Source organism: Rana temporaria, chromosome 3 (genome assembly GCF_905171775.1).
Source record: "Rana temporaria chromosome 3, aRanTem1.1, whole genome shotgun sequence".
NCBI classification, from domain to species: Eukaryota; Metazoa; Chordata; class Amphibia; order Anura; family Ranidae; genus Rana; species Rana temporaria.
In genome coordinates, this window is record NC_053491.1 from 125,703,616 (window position 1) to 125,725,338 (window position 21,723).

At 41.9% G+C, this 21,723-nt stretch overlaps 1 protein-coding gene across 2 annotated transcripts in view; it reads right to left on the bottom strand.

The window, feature by feature from the left end:
* The window catches only part of USP6NL (USP6 N-terminal like), a 252,946-nt gene that overhangs the window by 209,727 nt on the left and 21,496 nt on the right, over nt 1-21,723 (bottom strand). Inside the window, exon 1 of one of the 2 annotated variants that reach the window (XM_040343384.1) lies at nt 12,156-13,382. The exons of the other annotated variant lie outside the window; for it this stretch is intronic. Coding sequence (XP_040199318.1) covers nt 12,156-12,228 — 73 coding nt within the window. The 5' untranslated portion in view covers nt 12,229-13,382. Of the gene's footprint in view, nt 1-12,155; nt 13,383-21,723 lie in introns of those variants that run through there. 2 annotated transcript variants of the gene reach the window in all.

The window sequence follows — 21,723 nt, forward strand, 5'->3', positions numbered from 1 at the left end:
TTGTTGCGCAAAAAAAAAAAAAAAAAAAAAAATCGCAGAGGTGATCAAATACCACCAAAAGAAAGCTCTATTTGTGGGGGAAAAAAGGAAGCCAATTTTGTTTGGGTACAGTGTAGCACGACCGCGCAATTGCCATTCAAAGTGCCACAGTGCTGAAAGCTGAAAATTGGCTTGGGCGGGAAGGTGCGTACGTGCCCTGTATGGAAGTGGTTAATATTACAGTAAAACCTTGGATTGCGAGCATAATACGTTCCAGAAACATGCTTGTAATCCAAAGCACTTGTATATCAAATGAAATTTCCCCATAAGAAATAATGGAAAAAACTCAAATGATTCGTTCCATAACCATTTATTCATAAAGTCCTTCAGTTTATCCCTTTCATGACTAAGCCCATTTCTGACATTTGGCGTTTACAAGTTAAAATCCGTATTTTTTGCTAGAAAATTACTTAGAACCCCCAAAAACATTATATATAGGTTTTTTTAGCAGAGAATAAAATGGCGATTGTTGCAATATTTTATGTCACAAGGTATTTGTGCAGTGGTGTTTTAAAAGCAACTTTTTCAGAAAAATTTACTTTCATGAATTTAAAAAAAAATAAGTAAAGTTAGCCCAATTTATTTGTATAATAATGTGAAAGATGATATTATACCAAGTAAATAGATACCAAACATGTCACGCTTTATAATTGCATGCGCTCGTGGAATGGCGACAAACAACGGTTAACTAAAAATATCCATAGGCGCACCTCTAAAAAACTAATAACGATTACCAGGTTAGAGTTACAGAGGAGGTCTACATCTAGAATTATTGCTCTCGCTCCGACGATACCTCACATGTGTGATTTGAACAATGTTTACATATGCGGGAAAGACTTGCGTTTTCTTTGCTGCGCGAGCTCGCGGGGACAGGGGCACTTTAAAAAATATATAGATTTATAATATAGAATTGTGGTTTTTTTTTTTGGATCACTTTAATTGCCGTCACAAGGTTAGTAAACATCCCTTGTGACAGTAATAAGTGGTGACAGGAACTCTTTATGGAGGGATCAGGGGTCTAAAAGACCCCAAATCCCTCCTTTGCACTTCAATGTATTCAGATCGCCGAAAACGGCAATTCTGAACACTGTGTATTTTTTTTAAATCCAGTGCCATTGGCAGCCGAGTAACCCGGAAGTAAGGTCATGACCTTGCTTTCGTGTTTACATTGAAGAGACTAAATCAAAGCCGCTTGCGGCTTCGATTTAGCCTCTCTCTAGGCGCCGGAGATGGCATGTCGTGAATCGGGCCTCCCGGTGGGAGGTCTGGTAAGAGCAGCAGAGGGGGGGGGGGTGTCCCCTCCCGCTCCTCTGGGATAACAACCAAGCGGCTCTAAAAGATGATACCTGTATAATGTGCCTGCAGCTGCGGGCATCATCCCGGTATAACCCCTGAAAGCGGAGGATGCATATCAGCGTACACTCGGCGGGAAAGGGTTAAATTCCATATAAAAAAAAAGATTATAACAAATGCGATAGGTTGTGTAACCATAAAATGTCCATCCACAAATCGAAGCCTCCACAAGGGTATTAGCAAAATTCAGCAGGAGCTACAGAGTGTAAAATAAAAAAGAGAGGCTCCTCTAAGTGTAGTAATATGGTTACATTTATTGAAGGTATAACATTTAGCAACTCACATGGCTGATGATTAAAAGAGGCACATCTAAGTATGCGGACATCTGGGGTAAAGCTGTCTGCAATCGTGACCGAGAAGACTACCCTGCAGTAGAGCATTCTGAAAGCGAGGCTTGAACGACTCGTGCAGCGCAGAGTGGAAGGGATGATGTCAATGGCGGTGTGGAGGACATCTTTACCCGGATGCCTGCATACTTAGATGTGCCTCTTTTAATCATCAACCATGCGAGTTTCTAAATGTAACTGTGTCGCTACACTTGGAGGCGCCTCTTTTTTATACTCAGTTGCGACATGACACTACTTGTATATCAAGACATCGCTTGTATATCAAGTCAAAATTTATTTAAAAAAAATTTTGCTTGCCTTGCTCTCAAACCAAGGTACTCTCAAACCAAGGTTTTACTGTACTGTTTACTATTGGCACATTCACAACTACAGCAAAATAAAAGAGCTCAGCAACTTGGCAAACCCCGCAATACTATAAAAGGTATAGGTACATTTACAATGGTCACAAGTTCTTAGAGTGATAGTTTATATTGTTCCAAAGCAAAATAAGCTGGCGCTTCAGTAAAGATCCTTGATGTGATTTATTGTAACAGAAAGCTAAAAACCAGCCTGGCAGGGACGCCAACTTCTTTCAGATGTTAAAGGTCTTACTTGTAGCCTTTTTTTTTTTTTTTTTTTTTTTCGTAAAATAGAGTCTGTTTTGATTATATTTTTAGGTTGCAGGAAAAGCAGGATAATTTCCATGCTACCTATGAAACAAAAACCTAATCTTCAAAAAGGAGTGGATTGGCCAGTTGAGCCTCCTTCAGCACAACTGTTAACATGGCTTTAGGTTACAATTCTACTATGGGTCTCATTTAAGACTAGGTGCTCATCTGGGCATGTGCCTTTTATACATTTTTTTGCTGTACATTTTTGATGCCTCTTCTGCATTTTTTTGTAAAAGGAGGAAATACAAAAAAAATGCCCAAAAAAGCATGTGCTCGCTCCCATTGAAATCTATGGGCCAAAAAAAAAAAAAATTGCACCGCATCCAAAATCTCACTGCAAGAATCTTAATAAAATGTGAACGGGCCCCTTAGAACACAAAGCTAAAGGAGTTGTAAAGGAAAACATTTTTTTTTGCTGAAATGACCATTTATACAGGGTATAGAGACATAATAGTTAACCGATTCCTTTTTATTTATTTTTAATCATTTTTAAAATCAATCATAATGTACCTGCAGTTTCTAGTTTCGTTTATGCATTTTGTTTCCTGCTTCTGTGATGTACAGAGCCACAGAGCCAATACAGGGCAGTGATGGTTTGGAAAACAAAACTGATTGGTGCTGTGGGGTTTTAGACACACAGTAATCACACCTCCTTGATTAGTGACCACAGAGAGAAAGCTCCCAGTACTGTGGTTATCAGGAAACAGACAACCAGGAAGTGTGGAGATCAGAGAAGAATTACAGCAACTTGAGAGCAAAAACCAACAATGAGGACATGAAAACAGCACTGCATTAAGGTAAAGGAAGCTATTAAGATTAAAAAAAAATAATTCCTTTACAAACCCTTTAAAGTTGATTGTTGTGTGTTCCTGCGCTTCAGCAAATGCGCAAGACACGCAGCTGAAAACCTAGCCCAGTGTTTCTCAATTTGTGTCCTAAACGCGCCCCAACAGGTCATGTTTTTAGGATCTCACTCAGATTAAACCGCTGTGGTAATTACTAATGCTGGCCATACACTCCACGAAAAATCGCCCAAACGAACTTTCGAAAAACGTGCCATCATGTAATGACCGATAAATCCATCAGTGGACATAAATAAAAACATTTTTTTATTTTTTTTACATATACCTAGTGCAGAAAGTTCGGACGGGAAACACATTAACCTTCCGATTTATCGTTCGGCAGAAAATTTCCAAGTGTGTCCTTCGTTTTTTCGGCTCAAAAATGTCCCAACGATAATCGATTTTGTGCCCATTAACTGTTCGAAAAACGTAAGACCTGTCTGAACGACCGAATTTTCGTATAGTGTATGGTCAGCATTAGGCAGTAAAACTGATCAAATCAACTGTGCAAAATAATGGTAAGCTGGAAAACATGACCTGTTGGGGTGCCTTGAGGACTGGAGTTGAGAAACACTGACTTAGCCTAAAGTTTAGTAAGCCAAGATTTAGTATTGGAAGTGATAAACCACTTTAAAATCAGTTTACGGAACACATGCAACTATTCCATTCAATAAAAGACTTTGGGGCATATTCTTATAGATCTGAGGCGGCGGAACGTATGTCCTTTACGTTACGCCGCCGCAAGTTTAAGTGGCAAGTGCCTGATTCCCAAACCACTTACCTGTAAACTTTTGGCGGCGTCGCGTAAAGTCCACCCGCGCAAGCCCTCCTAATTCAAATGATCCTGGTAGGGGGCGTGGATCATTTAAATTAGGCGCGCTCCCGCGCCGATCGTAATGCGCATGCTCCGTCTGGTAAATTACCCGACGTGCATTGCGCTAAATGACGTCTCACGGACGTCATTTGTTTTGACTGTAACGTAAATGGCGTCCAGCGCCATTCACGGACGACTTACGCAAACGAAGTTAAATTTTCAAATTTCGACGCGGGATCGACGGCCATACTTAACATTGAGTACGCCACCTAGGGGGCATCTTTATCTTTACGCCGCGTATCGCGTATGGAAACGACGTTAAAACACTACGGCGGGCAAGCGTACGTTAGAGAATCGGCGTGACTAGTCATTTGCATATTCTACGCTGACCGCCACCTAGCGGTCAGCGTAAATATTGCAGCCTAAGATACAACGGCGCAGGCCGTCGTATCTTAGGCATGTTTAAGTGTATCTCAGTTTGAGAATACACTTAAACATAGGATCGGACTTGCGTCGGCGTATCTGCTGATACGCCTGCGTAAATTATTTGAGAATATGGCCCTTTGTCATCTCTAGTTGGTTACAATATGGAACACAAGCTGTGAATAACATTCATTTTAGCCAGTATTGAACAGCCAAGCATGATCTAAAAGCTCATCTGACTATGACTAGTAATAGGAAAATAAAATTACTCATTGCTTTTTCCAACAAATCACACAATATCAGCATTACAACCCAAGAACTTTTTTCTATACTGCAGTCCAGGTACCACTGAAGAAAAAAATAAATTAAAATTCAAGCAATTTGGGACAGATATTTAATGGATAAAGGTGCTGTAAATAAATAGTTAATGGGCCATTTACACCACAGCGCTGCATTAGGGCACCTTAAAGCCATTAATTCTAAATTACACCCCATCATGCTTCAAGCCACTTGCTAACATTGCATGTTTACTACCCTGGAACCTGTGATTTGTGTATTATCTGTACCTGCAAGAACATCAACCATCGTTAACCTGTACAAAATAGATTTCAAAGTACATCATTTAGGCCTCATTCACATAGGCGTACTGCAGCATTCACCCTTGATAGGGCAGCGTTTGGAGGCTCCGTGCTTCCCCATGCGGGTATTCCCATTCAAGTCAATAGGGGTGGGCGCATGCGGTTGTACAGCGCAGACAGAGTGCAATGCACATTTGGGAGCAGCGGCTGTGTGAAAAACCGACATAAAAGAAACAGCCTGCAAAGGAATGCTCGCAACACCTGTACATTTCCGTATGGGCAAGCACCGCCCTCACACGGGTCAGGTGTACACTGTAGTAAACCCGTGTAAACAAGGCCTGTAAACAAGCTCTTTAACTCACCATCATGTAGTAATAAAGATATTCATATAAATTTTGGAGTTGTCAGCTCTACCTTTTACCGAGGCCTTAAAGAACACGAAAGGCAAATTTTTTAAATAACAAACATGTTATACTTACCTCCACTGTGCAGCTTGTTTTGCACAGTGTCCCCTAACTCTGTCTTCTGGGGCCCCTTAGCAACTGTCTCGGCTCCTCTTCGCAAAAGATTTCCACCTTAAGGCGAGCGAGCATGGTGGAAAGCTTTTGCGAGCGAGCTCCCGTGATACAGGCCATAGCCGCCAACTGTATCACACGGCACCGCCCCCCCCCCCCCCTGCGCGCCGCGTCATCCGCTGTGGCCCGGTCATTGACCAGCAAAATGGTCCGGGGCTGAAGTGGTTAAGATCATGAGGGGGTTGAATCGTATTAAAGATTTTTTTTTAACGATTAATCGTGCAGCTCTAATGTACGGATTACACTTTTGTTAGACAATGTTTGACAGCCCAATCTTTCTGTACACCATGGGTCCTGATATCCTGTAATTTGGACTTACAATTGTTTTCTGTGAACACGTGTGACTACCTAATCCTCATCACAGGCAAATCTATGTAAATGCTGTACATACACTGTACGTCCAACACAATGTTATAAATAAAATAAAATAAAAAAAGGGGGGGGCATTCATTTTCGAACACAGTGATGAGAAAAGTATAAAGAACAGGATAGAAAAACTTCTCTCAAACTGAATTTCTAACAGCAGTTGCGGTTTTCGATCGTGAAATTACATTCGTTCCAAAGTCAGACGTTAAGTCCCCATTCACACCTAGGCATTTGTCGCCTATAGTGCGACGCTGCAGCAGCCCCGAGACGCCAGAGGGACGAAAACACATGCACCTCTATGGAGATGGTTCACATCTCCACGCCGAACGCCATACGCCTGCTGCCTGAAAAAAAAGTCCCAGACCTTTTTTTCAGGCGGCTTTCGGCATAGGAGATGTGAACCATCTCCATAGAGGGGGTGAGGCTGCATTCACAATCGCGGCGTTTTGTCGCCGCAAATCGCCGGACAAAACGCCGCGATTTTGTATGCCGAAGTGTGAATGCAGCCTAAAGGCAAACCAAAATTTTACATTTTTTTTGATAATATTAATACAGTCAATGTATAAAAATGTTCTTATGAATGTTCGTACAAACATTCATTGAAACACCTCAGCTTAAACCTACCCGCAGTATTCTTCGACTCAAAATAAAATCAGAATGGCAGCCTGTCAATCAACATTTTCAAATGTAGATAAGCAATGGCATATACCTATCACAACAAGTTCCTGCTACCTCCTTATGCCCAAGAGCTAGTGCCATGGAAGACCACACAGATAATAAATAACCAGGTTCTTAAAGGAGTTGTAAATGAAAAAATTGTTTTGCCTAAAATGAATGTCTGCAAGGTAGACAGACAGAATAGTGTAATGATTCTATTAAAAAACGAGTAAATACCTATTAGATTCCTTCATCTATATCACCTCCGGCGTTCTAGTTTCTATTCACCTCCTGGTTTGCGGCGCTCGTTCATGTAAGAACTAAATTTCCCAGTATGCATTGCGGCACACCCAGTAATTCACACCTCCTTGAAGTCTCTAACACGTAGACAGCGTCCTGCCACACAGATGTAGTTCCCAGGAGGGGGTGAGCACGTCACTGACCCCCGCAGTAAAGCCTCCCTTCATGGTGGTGAGTAACAATCAGACAAGCAGGAAGTGAACAGAACAGAGAAGAAATAGAGCAACTTCTGAGCAAAAACAAACAATGAGAAAGTGAAAAGAGGAATGTCTGCAGGTAAGGGATGCTTATTATGAAAACAATTGTTTTCCTTTACAACCCCTTTAAAATCAGCTCTCCAAGTATGCAGAAATGGAAAAGCTAAACATCTGACAGCTTAAAATTACCAAAAGAAGCTAAAAAGTTCACACATCCTTTAAAATTCACAGGCCGTATAAAAATGTAGCATTTATTTCCCAGCAGCCTCCCAGTTTCAATGACTTCCACACTACTGTGAAGATGACAACCATCCCCCTCCCCTACTGTGGTTCCTGGGCTTTCCCGCTGTTCCAAGTAACCTGATGAACTTTCTCAGAATGGAGCACAAAAACAGATCTGCCATGTGATTACTGAACGTGAACGTGCTCAGCTTTCAGTGTTTCCAGATTTAGAGCTATAAAAATACCCACCGAAATGCTGGGTACACATTGGACCAAGCACAGACCTGCGCTTGCTCAGCTGCAGTGGAAGGCAGGGGGGACATGGGGAAACAAAAGTAAAAACTGTAAATTAAAATTTGTTATAACAGCAGCCTTGTGAACCTGTGCGCACATACACAAATGCAAACGCACGCATGGGGCATTCATGTACATGTAAACCGTAATTGGGCCGCAAACGTGTGGTATCGCAAACATCACAGTGAGAGCAGCAATTCTAAGGCCGTCATTTCTAAGCAACTCTAAACTGATGCCCTGTAAAGACTTTCAAAGTGGAACTTTAGGCTATATAATACAAATTGAGGGACAGACAGAATTCTCAATGCAGAAGAGAGAAGTCCCTCCTGTGGTGACTCTACTTACCTGCCTGTCCACCCTTGTACAGTGAGCCACGCATGCGTAGCTCACTGTACAAATTTGTGAACGCCGAATTGGACTGAACTCCCCACACATGTGCGGGAGTGATGTCATCCCAGCCCGACCAATGACAGTGGCCGGCAATTGAGACCTGGAAATGTCAGCAGCTGGGCAAGGTAGCTCGCGGACACCTCATCGCTGGAGCTAAGGGGAGTAATGTTCTGCTCCAAGTGTTGCCTATGGACAATTTTGGTTACCATAGTTTTTGTTGTCATTAAGAGCCGGTTCACACAGGGGCAACACGACTTCCAACACGACTTTGGGAGGCAACTTGGACACGACTTGAGTATAAATCATCAGGCAACTTACAAGGCAACTTCAAGTCGCCTCCAGGACAGGAGGCTTTCCAGTGGCCAATCAAACAACAATCAGCTCTGTGGGAGGGAGGAGTTTGCCTGAGAAATGTATGTTATCTTCCTGTATTGTTGCTTCAGTTAAGACAGTGATCCGACTTCTGAGGCGACTTCCATTGAAATCAATGGGTACAAGTTGCCTACAAGTCGGATTGAAGTAGTACAGGAACCTTTTCTGAAGTCGGAGCGTGTGTATTAAGACGGCTCCATTCACTTCCATTGATTTTCTCAACCACACGACTTGGGACGACTTGGGGCAACTTCAAGTCGAATCCCAGGTCGCCCCTGTGTGAACCGGCTCTTAATGAGCAAGGGCAATTTTAAAAGGTTACGTACACCTTTTGCAGGAAAAAATCTATGTAGTCAAGGGGTCCCAAAAGAAAAAAAAAAAAATCTGTGCAGCTTTGTAAAATGATTAGTTTTATTGTTTTACCTGTAGGCCATGTGGGTCCTTTTAAAAGACTGTTTAACCACTTCAAAACCAGGCACTTATACACCTTCCTGCCCAAGTCAATTTTCAGCTTTCAGCGCTGTCGCAATTTGAATGACAATTGCGCGGTCATACTACACTGTACCTAAACACATTTATCATTTTGTTCCCACAAATAGAGCTTTCTTTTGGTGGTATTTGATCACCTCTGCAGTTTTTATTATTATTGTTTCTGTTATTTTTTTTGTAAATAACTATGTTTTCTACTTCAATGATGGGCACTGATATGGCTGCACTGACGGGCACTGATATGACTGCACTGATAAGGCGGCACCGATGGGCACCAATGAGGTGGCACTGAAAGGTGGCACTGATGGGCACCAATAGGCAGCACTGATAGGTGGGCACAGATAAGCACCGATGGATGCCATTGCTGGGCATCACAGATTTAAGGTGTTTCACAATGGTGTCAATCAGTGCCCATTTGTGGGCACTGATTGGCATAAAATTTGCATATGTGGACGGCCATGGGGGATGTACCTGGCCATCCACATGCTTGGGGCTTCCATGGTGGTCCTGGCGGCTTCCCTGGTGGTCCAGTGTGGGTATCCGTGGAGGGGCTGCGCTGATACACAAATCAGCGCAAAACCCCTCTGTCAGGAGAGCCACCGATCGGCTCTCCTCTAATCACATCTGTGTGTCATCTGTCAACGGCTCTTCCTGTTTATATCGTGATCAGCTGTGATTGGACGCGGCTGATCACGTGGTAAAAAGCCCTTCCCCGGAGGCTCTTTACCGAGATCGGAGATGCAGGGTGTCAGACTGACACCCCGCATCACCGATCGCCGCGCTGCATGCCCCCACGGGCACGCGCCGGCATGTTATCCTGCTGGACGTCAATAGACATCCAGTCAGGATAACAGAACCACCTCCCAGACGCCAATTTGCTATTGACCGGGCGGGAAGTGGTTAAAAGTCTCCTAGTTAGAGACCTCCTTATCCTGACTTGTTGCTAGGATGTGAAAACCACTGGATGTTCATTCCCAACTTTGCAGGAGTGAAAACCTATAGATTTCAAGTCCTAGCAACACGGCAAGATGTGGGGGTTGCTAAATAGTTTAGTCAGGCTTCTGTGGGGACCCAAATGGCCTGCAAGTAATTTTCTAGCAAAAAAAAAAAAAAAAAAATCTGATTTTTACCATGCATGTGAAAAACTACTACATTGTCCATTTTGGCTGGGGCAGGGCAGTGAGAGGTCAAAAAGAAAAAAAGGGTACCACATCCCATAGAATAGAATGGGAAGGCAGTACCAAAAGTAGAAAAACATCTCAGTTTTATAAAAATATTAACTTTATTTTAGAACATGTTTCTTTTAAAATGTATTAGCTGTTCATAGAGACATATCATCCAAATAACGTGTACAACCACTTCTCACTCTACATGTTTGACATGAAGTACTACATTGCCCAGAATGTGAGTGAGCTAATCATTTAAAAAAAAATTATGAATGGCCAACCTGGAAAAATAAGAGGACCCTAACCATTTAAAGACTTTATGCAGCTGGACCCAAATGTAGCAATAAACATAATTAGAGGTAGATTTATGCTACAAGCGCAAGAACCCACATGCAATATCTTCCATGAGACATTTGTGGGGTGCAAAATGGGATATATAGTGGGGAATACAGTATAGCACAGAAACCTAGGGTTGCTACATCATGACTAGGGAATTGTGTGCATAATTCAGGAGTCGGTCAAATCGTAAATTGCCTTAGGGGAAAAAGTGTTTCCACTAAAAATACAAAAGGCCCAAATAGCACACATTGGCTACCTGGCTCCTTATAGGTGTTCTGCGTGATTTTGTGTTAAAGCCAAGAAAAATCTTCACATCCAATGCTGCTGTAGGCATAATACTACGCTCTTAACTTGGTTATGAATTGAGATAAGGGGCGAAAAGTATTGGGCAGAGACTAACTGCAATAGGTCAGGGAACAAACATCACATTAGGTATAATAATAAAACTAGTGCCTGCAAAATATGGTGCAGCCAGTCAACCATCAGTTTCCATTTTTAGCTACCACGAACATTTGCACCCTCCAGTTTTAGCAAATCAACCCCGCCATCATGACTGATCACAAACTGCAAATGCAAAAAGTTTAATTCTGCTTTTAGCACATTATACACGTTCTCAGACCCATTTCCACAAGTTCAGGGTTCATACAAGGTTGAAGCATTTCCTGTGTAAATGGATGTCTGTGAACCAGACCGATTAGTGAAAAGGTAAAACAAACAAAAATGAAATAAAAAATAATAATAATAATAATAATAATAATAATAATAATAATAATAATAATAATAATAATACAAACAAAATATAGAAACCACATCATGGCATGCTTTTTGATGCATCTAGAGATGATCTGGCAGATCCTGGGAAGCAGGACTTTTCAGTATGCAGTCAGACATGCCATTATCTATATTTAGCTTTACCCTGAAATGGCAGGGTTACCCCTTTTTATTGCACACATCAAAATACAAAAGAAAAACAAACAAAGGAAACTGTTTAGCTTAACAGTAAAACATAAGTAATCCCACAGCTGAGCATGTTGAAAAGATAGTCTGCATTTCACCCAGTATATTTATGAATGGTCCAATATAAATTGTACATGTTTAACCCAAAACTGATACAAAAGAAACACATTACAAAAAAATAAAATGAAAAAAAAAAAAAACTCGTACATACAGCAGATTAAAATGCTACAGGTTTCATTCTCAAAGAGATTGAGATGTTGACAACTCAAAAACATTTACATTTCTTCTCTAAAAAGAAAAAAAAAATTGTATCATTTACAGTAGGGTTCACCAAAGTATTAAATCATTTATTATGCATTACGCCTGACCCAATTATCTCCTTAGCTAAACAGCTCATTCTCTCCGAATGTTAAACGTTCTACATATTTTATAACCACATTTTTTAGATACATGTTAAGATATACAAACACTCAGCTTATTACCAACTACATCAGAGATGACCGAGACTAAAAACAGCTTCTCAGACCTCAAGGAGTTCTACAAAAAGCACATATAAAGTCGGTTTATGAAGCAGGCGAGCAAATATTCCTCTGTATTCCAATCAATGAGCCTGCACAGCTGGGAGAAAGCAGCAGAGACCAAAAGGGGTTAAGAAGAAAAAAAAGGAAGCAAGCATTGAAGAACCGCAGTATGATAACACTGACCAATACAGTCCTTCCATCATATCACAAGCAGGTTTGAAATGCACAAGAACACTGAGATGACAGACTTCTGAGTTCTCCTACCTTTGTGTGCTGTCGCTGCCCTGCGCCTTGAAGGTGAGACCAGTTCTTTCACAATCTGCAAAACCTGAATCATCTCTAGTTCGCAGGAAAAGAAGCCAGCCGCTCTTCATACATAAAGCCAACAGGTTTCATTTCTGGAGCTCATTGTATCCTGCCTCTGTGAGCTCAAGTAATGCACAAGAAAGATCATACCTTCTCAAATATGCGTCCCTAAATTCTTTTGAAGGCTTAAAGGCAACCTTCAGGAGAGCAGCTCATGCACTACACGAGTAGACTCGGGATCAAGCAAAGCTGCTACTTACAGTCAAGAAATGTTTAAAAGCCAATCAATTTGATAAAAATCTACTGAAGCAAAATTAGTAACACAGATTTAAATAGGAATGAACTAATGAGAAACTAAGCCAGCACAAAAAAAAAAAAGCAGCAATGGTGAAATTTACGTTGAGGTGTTGAAATACACAAGACGGCTTTAACATCTACTAGCAGGAAAATCCCATGCTGTGTGTTGTCTTCAGCTCTGTGAAGTCCCTCAGCACCTACCATAGAGTGTTGTACCTCCGACATGCTCCTACTTGACCTGACAGGCTGCCTCAGACACCAATCAGAACAAAGAGAAACCAAAACATTTGTCCCCACACTTAAATCCCGAGCATAATAGTCCCACCAGAGACCACAGTGTGTTGTACTTTTAAAGAAAATTAGAGCTTAATCTTTAGATATTTGGAAGAGTGCACTTCTCTCCTGACCACAACAGAAGTAGCCTTTTCGTGGTGCGATTCACAGCTCACAGAAATGAGCTCTCCTTTTAAACCTGTGTCAATTTATATGCTTAATTTATCCAAAATGGCCCTTCAAAGACATTTTAGGACCACAACTTCCCCGAGAAGCACATAAAAATGTGTGAAAAAAAAAACCACACAAACAAAATGATCATAAAGGGAAAAAATCCCAGAGTTCTATTCTTGGCAATAGGTTTTACAGCGCCACCTAAAAGATTAGGACACTAGGCAGAAAAGAACACCGCACCGCCAATGGGCAGCCGTAGCTGGTATAAACTCCCCCCCACTTCTATAGACAAGCCAGTTAGTCGCAAAGCAGTACAAGAAGATCTAAACTTAAAGCAGATGTCCACCGAAAAAAAAAATATTAAAAAGCCAGCAGCTACAAATACTGCAGCTGCTGACTTTAAATATTATCACACTTACCTGTCATGGAGTTCAGCGCCGTCGGCAGCAGAGGGCGAGCGATCACTCGTCACTCTGCTGCCCCCACCACCATCCTCGGTGAGGGAACCAGGAAGTGAAGCGCTCAGGCTTCACTGTCCGGTTCCCTACGGTGCATGCACGAGTCACACTGCGCCGTGCTGACTGGTTCCCGCTGTGTTCTGGGAGCTGTGTGTTTCCCAGAATACAAACGGGGGGGGGGGGATCCGACGTCCTGCCCGCAGTCTACCCGCATCTTGATGCGACAAGATGTCCGTTTACCCCCTTCTCACTCTTATCATTACTGTGCAGGAGTGAGGGTGTAGCAAGGTGGCCGCAAGAGAATGTCACTTCCGTAGCCAAATGTCATGGGTAGCCGAATGCGACGATACAGTGGCCATCGCCAGGTGGACCAAGATGGCCACTGCCGCGGCCTTTCTTATGGCCGATGCAGGACTGGGAGGCTGCACATCCGCAGCAGAGCCATCACACTACCTGCGGATTCGCGGATCATGTGGTGTGCCGATCCGAAGAGGTTGATCCGTACGGATCAATGACGATCTGTTGCACCACTAGTGATCAGCTATGACACCAGTCATTTGATGGTTTGAAACTCTTAAAATCGATGGGTGTAGTTCCCCTATATGATTTACTTCTGTTCAGGGGTTCTAAGCTTCAGCGAAATGGCAGCCTCCAGCAAGAAGAAACAGGAGCAAAGCTGGATGTAATTTACAGCACACACCGATTTTGGTAGCATAATTATTAATGTGGAATGTAAGGTTCCATGCTAAAGAACATTTTATATCAAGTTGTTATCAGTAAAGTTCCACTTTAAGCAGGAGTGTGTGTGTGTATATATATATATATATATATATATATATATATATATATATATATATATATATATATATATATATATATATATATATATATATATACACACATACACACACACACACACACACACACACACACACACACATACACGTAGATAGATAAATATTGTCCACACAGATACACACATATAAAAAATATTCTAATTTTTTTTTTCACTCCCTTCTATATACTTGTATAAGGATGGCCATACACTATGCAATCTGATTGTGTATTTAGTGAAAAGGGCGATCACCGATTTCATTTAAAAAAATGTGCAGCTGGGAATGAGAGGGTGGATGATGCAGGGTGTGTACGAGATCAGCTGGTCAACTCCTTTCTGTGTCATGACCTACACTGTAAGGATGCAAGACTGAAGCAATAGATACATTTTGAATTATGGATGGAGGACAGCAAGGCAAGTGTCTGTAGATTTGATGGAAAGCTTTGATATTTTTGCAAAAACAAAGTACATGAATGTGCATAGGGGAGCTGGAATTTAGAAGGGAAAAAAAAAAAAAGGTAAACTTAGCCTTTAAGCAGGCCACTTCAAAATAAATGTTCAGGGCATTTAGGAGGTGTAAACCAAGAATATAATCCAAAGAGCAATTTTTATAGAGCACACACATGCATTCTATTTAACAAGCACTGTATGGGGTGCATCCGCTATCAGAGAATAAACAACTTACTTTTGCAATCATTAGCATAAAAGGATTCACTTTAAATGTTGTAAAGCTGCAATATACCAATACAAACAATTAAAAACCTCTGGCTTTTCAACAAATCAAAAAGATTTAAAAATATTGCCAAAGGAAAACCCATAAGCACAAAGTGAAGGGTTATGAAATGCACTGCAAATTCTCATTTAAACTGCTTAACCAACTTTTCCTGTTCAAATATTTATAGGTCCATTTGTGTTCCAAGCAGCATCCTTGTGGTGCTCTTCAATTCATCTTCACAATATACTTCACTGAAGGGACACCAACTGCAAGAGGTGTATAGAGAAGTATAACCCTTTCAACCTTTACAGTGGAATTCCAGCAAACTTATGAGTCCTCCTCTCCAACCGTCCCATAGACCACCTATACTACTGTGTGACTATTGAAACCTGTGTGGGTAGCCCTTAAGTTAGGCTGTGGAAAAGGGGAGATCCCTTGAAACGCGTCCCCTTGCGCATGCCCATGGGTGACGTCTTACGGCCGCACGTCCTGGCTTGCCGGTTGTCCCAACCATCTCACAATGTTGCTAGCGTTCCATCACTGGATCTTCTCTGCTTTTGGCTGAGGCACGGGTGTCCCTCCTATCGGATATGGTCAGTTTCCTCACTGTGCAATGACCCGGCAGGATTCCACCATCAACCTGTCACTTTAACCCCTGCAGTGCTTTTTTTAGTCCCCTTGCATACGGGCATCATAATTTACTGATGTTTACTCAGGAACTTGTGAAGCCCATGTATAAGGGGCTAAAAACTGTAAAGACCAGAGTAATGTGAAGTATAGGCGAGTAAAAGTGTGAAAGCGTATAGAAAAGTAGAATTCATCTTCACTGCCAGTATTGTAATACACTCACTTATTCTCGTGTAAACATTAAATGAGTAAATTACTGCACTGAAATGTAACATTTTCCATTTTGTTTTACTAAGCTGTGTGCAATGTCCCATAGACAACAATGCATCTCATTTCAGATCAGTAAAAAAAACTTTTTTTACTCCCAAGTGCAACAGGCCTTACCATTTTTAATAAAGGTCATAGTTTGACTTGCTACATTATGCATTGTGTCTTTTCTCTCCTATGTTTGATTAAATGGAGCTTCCCCTCTAGATCACACAGCAGTATTCCATGCCTAGTTACATCAGTCTTTTCCCAATTAGTGTTGGCCTACCTATACACCCTTGTGTTCTCAAATTGTGTTCATTGTGTTACATTTCACAGTCCAACTTATGACATGATTGGGCAGCGCTCACAGAGAGCTGGTATGATGAGTACTTTAAACTCCCTTGGAGGTCATCACAGGATCTTACTTTCTTTAATTACAGCAGGAGGTTATTATTACAGCCAATGACACCAATGCTGAGGGTTATTATTGCAGCCACCTACTGCAGACAAAAGTAGGGATAATTATTGTGGTCACTGAAACCAATGCTGGGAGTTTATATTGTGTCAGTTCTACGGACACCAGTTATAGGGTTATTATTTCAACCACCTACTAACTGCAGGCATTATTATTGTGGCCACTGAATGCTGGGGGTTATCGCATCCACAGTCACCAATGCTGGAGGTCATTATTGTGAGGTCTAAAAGATCCAGGGGTGATGGAAGAGCGACAAAATTAACAAATGTATGTTTGCCAGAGACACTGTGATTCTGAACAAGAGATTTTTTCTACAAAGAAATATAGAGTAGGCGTCACAGCAAAAAGGGGCTTAAGTGCCATCCAATCACTTTAAAGCAGAGGTCCACACAAAGAACGGAACCTCTGCTTTTTGGAACCCTCCCCCCCCTCCGGTGTCACATTTGGCACCTTTCAGGGGGGGAGGGGATGCATATACCTGTACAATACAGGTATTTGCACCCACTTCCGTGTGAGTCTATGCCCAGGGGGTCACGCCCTTTCCTGTCCCCCCCCCACTGTCTTCTGGGAAACATACAGGTCCCAGAAGGCAGGGGGAACCCATTAGGACACGTAGCGTGACTCGCACATGCACAGTAAGGAACGGGAAAGTGCCGCCGCAATGCTTCACTTCCCGATTCCCTCACCGAGGATGGCTGCGGGGGCAGCCGAGAGCCAAGTGATTGTTTGGCTTCGGCTGCCGACATCGCGGGCACCCTGGACAGGTAAGTATCTATTTATTACCTCTGCTTTAATGAGAAATATATGATTGAGTCTATTCCAAACTGCACAATTAAAACTAATGGAAAAAAACAAAGGATGAAAATGGCAGAGAGAAACCTGACTGAGAGGCACCTGGGGGGGGGGGGGCACTTGGACAGGCACATACAGGAGGCCTGAGAGAAACTTCAGCTTCAGATAATCCCCTAGGAATGGTAATATTGGATAAGCTTGTTGGTTAGAAATCCAAGTTTAAAATATATGGTCTTTGGTTTATAGGTATTTATCTTCTATGGAGCAGAGGTTTAAATTGTTCAGCATTTGGTATGGTAGTGCCGCTTTACATCTGTGCCTGTGATTTATAAGCCACTTGTTCAAAGAAATATTGCTGTAATATTCCCCTACCAGTTACCAAGATGTTCATGTCTGTATAAAATATACAATTTTATTCAGTTTTTGATGCAGGTTTCATTGCTGACCTACCCCTATCAAATGGCTAGAGGTAGGTGTCAATTAACCACTAGCCAACCAGCCGCCGCAGTTATACGGCAGTAGGTCAGTTCAGCTGTGCGAGATCACGTAGCTATACGTCATCTTGCATTTCAGCCAATAGGGGCGCGCGTGCGCGCCGCCGGAGGCGCACTCGCCCCTGGTGCCGCGATCGCTCATTACAGAACGAGAACCGGGAGCTGTGTGTGTAAACACACAGCTCCCGGTCCTGTCAGGGGGAGAAATGACTTTGTCTGTTCATACAATGTATGAACAGCGATCTGTCATTTCCCCTAGTCAGTCCCATCCCCCCTTCAGTTAGAACACACACAGGGAACATAATTAACCCCTTCCTCGCCCCCTAGTGTTAACCCCTACCCTGCCAGTGGCATTTTTATAGTAATCCATGATCGCAAAAAATAGCACTGATCGCAAAAAAAATGCCAATGGTCCCAAAAATGTGTCAAAAGTGTCCGCCATAAGGTCGCAATACCGATAAAAAATAAAAAAAAAAACGCTGATCGCCGCCATTACTAGTAAAAAAAAAAATATTAATAAAAATGCCATAAAACTATCCCCTACTTTGTAGACGCTATAACTTTTGCGCAAACCAATCAAACGCTTATTGCGATTTTTTTTTACGAAAAATGTGTAGAAGAATACGTATCGGCCTAAACTAAAAGGAAAAAAAAGTTTTTATATATTTTTGGGGATATTTATTACAGCAAAAAGTAAAAAATATTCTTTTTTTTTCAGAATTGTCGCTCTATTTTTCTTTATAGTGCAAAAAATAAAAACCGCAGAGATGATCAAATACCACCAAAAGAAAGCTCTATTTGTGGGAAAAAAAGACGCCAATTTTGTTTGGGAGCCATGTTGCACGACCTCGCAATTGTCAGTTAAAGCGACGCTGTGCCGAATCGCAAAAAGGGGCCCGGTCATTGACCAGCAATATGGTCCGGGGCTGAAGTGGTTAATAATACGAGTATTAAATTATAATATCTGTATTAATTGTCCACCGCCATTTTTTTTTAAACAGCAAATTAAAATGTCATGTATTTAAGGTGGTGATACATTTAGGAGTAGAATTACTTTTTGCATGTGCAAAGTGGATTTGCCTTTAGTAAATAACCCTCAATGTGTTTTCTGAAAGGAGCAAAGAAGAATACATAGATTTCTCTAAAAAAAAAAAAAAAAAAATCAAGATCTTGAAAACTGGTGCATCTTAAATAGTTATGTGAGCAGATCAAACAAGCCATAGACTCGTTAAACGGAGCCCCATTAAAAGCCCCACTAAGTCAGGCTAATGAAATGATACCTTATTGTAAGCATTCCTTTGATGCCAGCAATATAATAAGAGTCCCACTTCTAAGCAGCAGCAGTGTCACTTAAATCAGTACTCCTCTCTGCATATTTCCAGTACTTAATTATTTCTATCTGGGCATTACTGTATCAATATAGCAAGGTTAAATGTTGCCAGCCAAACAGTATTTAGCTTTCAGAGATAAAGAGAGTGCTGGGAATGTTTGCTCAAAGTAAAGACATGCACACTCATATGGCCCAAGTATGTAGATTCATTTACAAAGCGTATACCCAAATATTAGCGCAAGGCCAAAAGCGTTTATAACACATCAGAAATCCAATATGTAATGGGCTATATGAACATCATAGAAAAGTCTAGGTTTTGCTTGCATTTTGACAAGTTGACAAATTATATGAATGTGAACCATTCTGCTTAAAGTACAAGTTGTTAAAGAACTTCACCTCCCCGTCACATTTTTTTTACCCTCTTACATTGTCTGCTAGGTTGTAATGAAAGAAAATATTGAAATGCTCAGGAATTCCAGCGTTGTATGGAGATTCGCAGCTCTGTTGCTGCAGTCTGTATCCTGAGCCACCATAATCTCTTTTGAAGTCATCGGGAGGCTGGCTGTCTCCTCCTGGTTTTTGCAGTTGCCCCCGATGATGGATAATGGTGCATACACACGGTGTGGTGTAGATTGCCTGGTGCTTTCACACTGTTGTGGAAATGTCCCGAAACCTCCTGGGATGCGCAAAGCAAGCATCTGAGGAGGCTGCGGGCAGCTGGTGCACCTAGGCAAAAAAGGTGGCAGCTCCATCGGAAATCCGATTGCGTTATAGGAGAAGTACAGGAGCAATTATATGTAAAGAAGAAAAGGAAGGGTGAAGGATGGCATTAAACCGATCAACAAAAGAGAAATCAACGTAGGGCCGAAACAACTAATCGATTATGAAACTAATCGATTAATCGGCCAGTAACATAATGGGGTTAAAACAACTAAAATTAGCCCTTTATAGTACAAAAAAAGCAAATCGCTACTGAAATTATTACTTTCACTGTCCCACGGTAAAAAAAATGTAACCCCTTACAGTAGCAAATATTTTCTCTTTTTGTACTTATTTTTGTTTTTTTAACCCCATTATGTTACTAAACATCTCAGGCCTGGGTTCACACCTCTGTTTTTTGGTGCTTTTTGCCGAAACACGCTACAGTTCATTTACATGGTTTTCCCATGGGACACGTTTACATCCATGATTTTTTTTCAGCTGCTGCGTATTTGGAAAGGGCAAAGACTTTTTAACCCAAAACAGTGCCATTTTGTTTTTTTTAGTTGCAGCCCTAAATCAACGAAAATTGTATACTTTAAAAGCAGTAGCAAACCGCTGTTTTTTCTTAAACCTGTAAGGCAATGGCATAATGCGTTAGTATGCATCACATACTAGCACATTATGTGAATCTTAGCTTAGAACAAAGCCTTCCAGCACCACGCTGACACCGCTGAAGGTGCTTCCATCTTCACTCAGTCTTCATAGTGTGCATGGAGTCTCAAAGTGATTTTAACGGAAAGGAACAAAAAAAAAAAAAAAAACATGTTATAACTTGCCTGCTGCTCTGTGCAATTGCACCCCGATCCTCTTCTTTTTGGGTCCCTCGTCGACAGTCCTGGCTCCTCCCACCTGCCCAGCGCCCCCAATAGCAAGCCTCTTGCTGTGGGGCACTCGAGCAGACTCGCTCCCAAGCTATGCTCTGTGTCCATTCACACAGAGTGTGGCTTGGCTCTGCCTCCCACTCTCTCCTCATTGGCTCACTGGCTGTGGTCAACACTGCTGTGTGAGCGAATGAGGAACGAGAGGCCTGAAAGAGTCGCTGCTCTCATGCACATCACTTGATCAAGATGGGGCTCAGGTAAGTACTTTAATTCATAGAATGTATTAGGGTAAAAAGCATTCAGCCTTTAGAACCACTTTATAAAAAAAAAAAAACTTTAGGTGCAGACCAACAAATACTTACCTGAGCCCAATCTCAATCCAACGCTGTGCCTGCTCTCTATCTCCCATTGGCTCCCGACAGTAAAATCCAGTGACTTGAGTCTGTCTATTGACATGAGCCTGCACGAGTACCTCCTAGAGAGTGGTTTGCTGGGGTGTGGGTTGTACTTGTAAGATAGAAGGAGCCAGTAGCGTCGGTGGGGGACCCCAGAAGAGGGGAACCCATTGCACAGAGCAGGTAACCATAACGCGTTTAAGAAAAAAAAAAAAAAAGGGGAAGAAGGATCCTTTACAAATCACTTTAATTACACTTCAGAATGTTAGTCTGATGTATATCCTCTTGGGATGTGATTCATTTACAGGGCCTCAGAAGCTTCCCTGCAAGTCCAGTCTGGCTGCAAATATGGAGTATTATGCTAGACGCTAAAACTGCTTGGAGATACAGGAGAACAAGCAAGCATTTTGCATGTCTGCATTTGCATGACTGAACCTCACACCGACAAGTACAGAAATAAAGGATAACTGTACTTTACATTAAAACACATTAGCCCTTTCAGTATATTTAGAGACAACAAGCAACTTTGCAAATATAAAAACATACCTGTGTGGGTTTCCTCCCGGTACTTGGCTTTCCTCCCACACTTTAAAGACATGATTTTAGGTTAAAGTGGTTCTAAAAGGCTGAAGGTTATTTACCTTCCTGCGTTCTATGCAGTGATGTAAAGAACCTTCAGTGTTCAGCTCTCTCCGCAGCCCCCCCAATACTCACCCGAGTACGATCCCGATCCATCGATGTGCACAACAGCAGAATTTCTCTCAGATCTCTCCCTCATTAGCGGAGACACAGCAGTGGAAGCCCCCTATGGGGAGCAGCTCCCTTCATC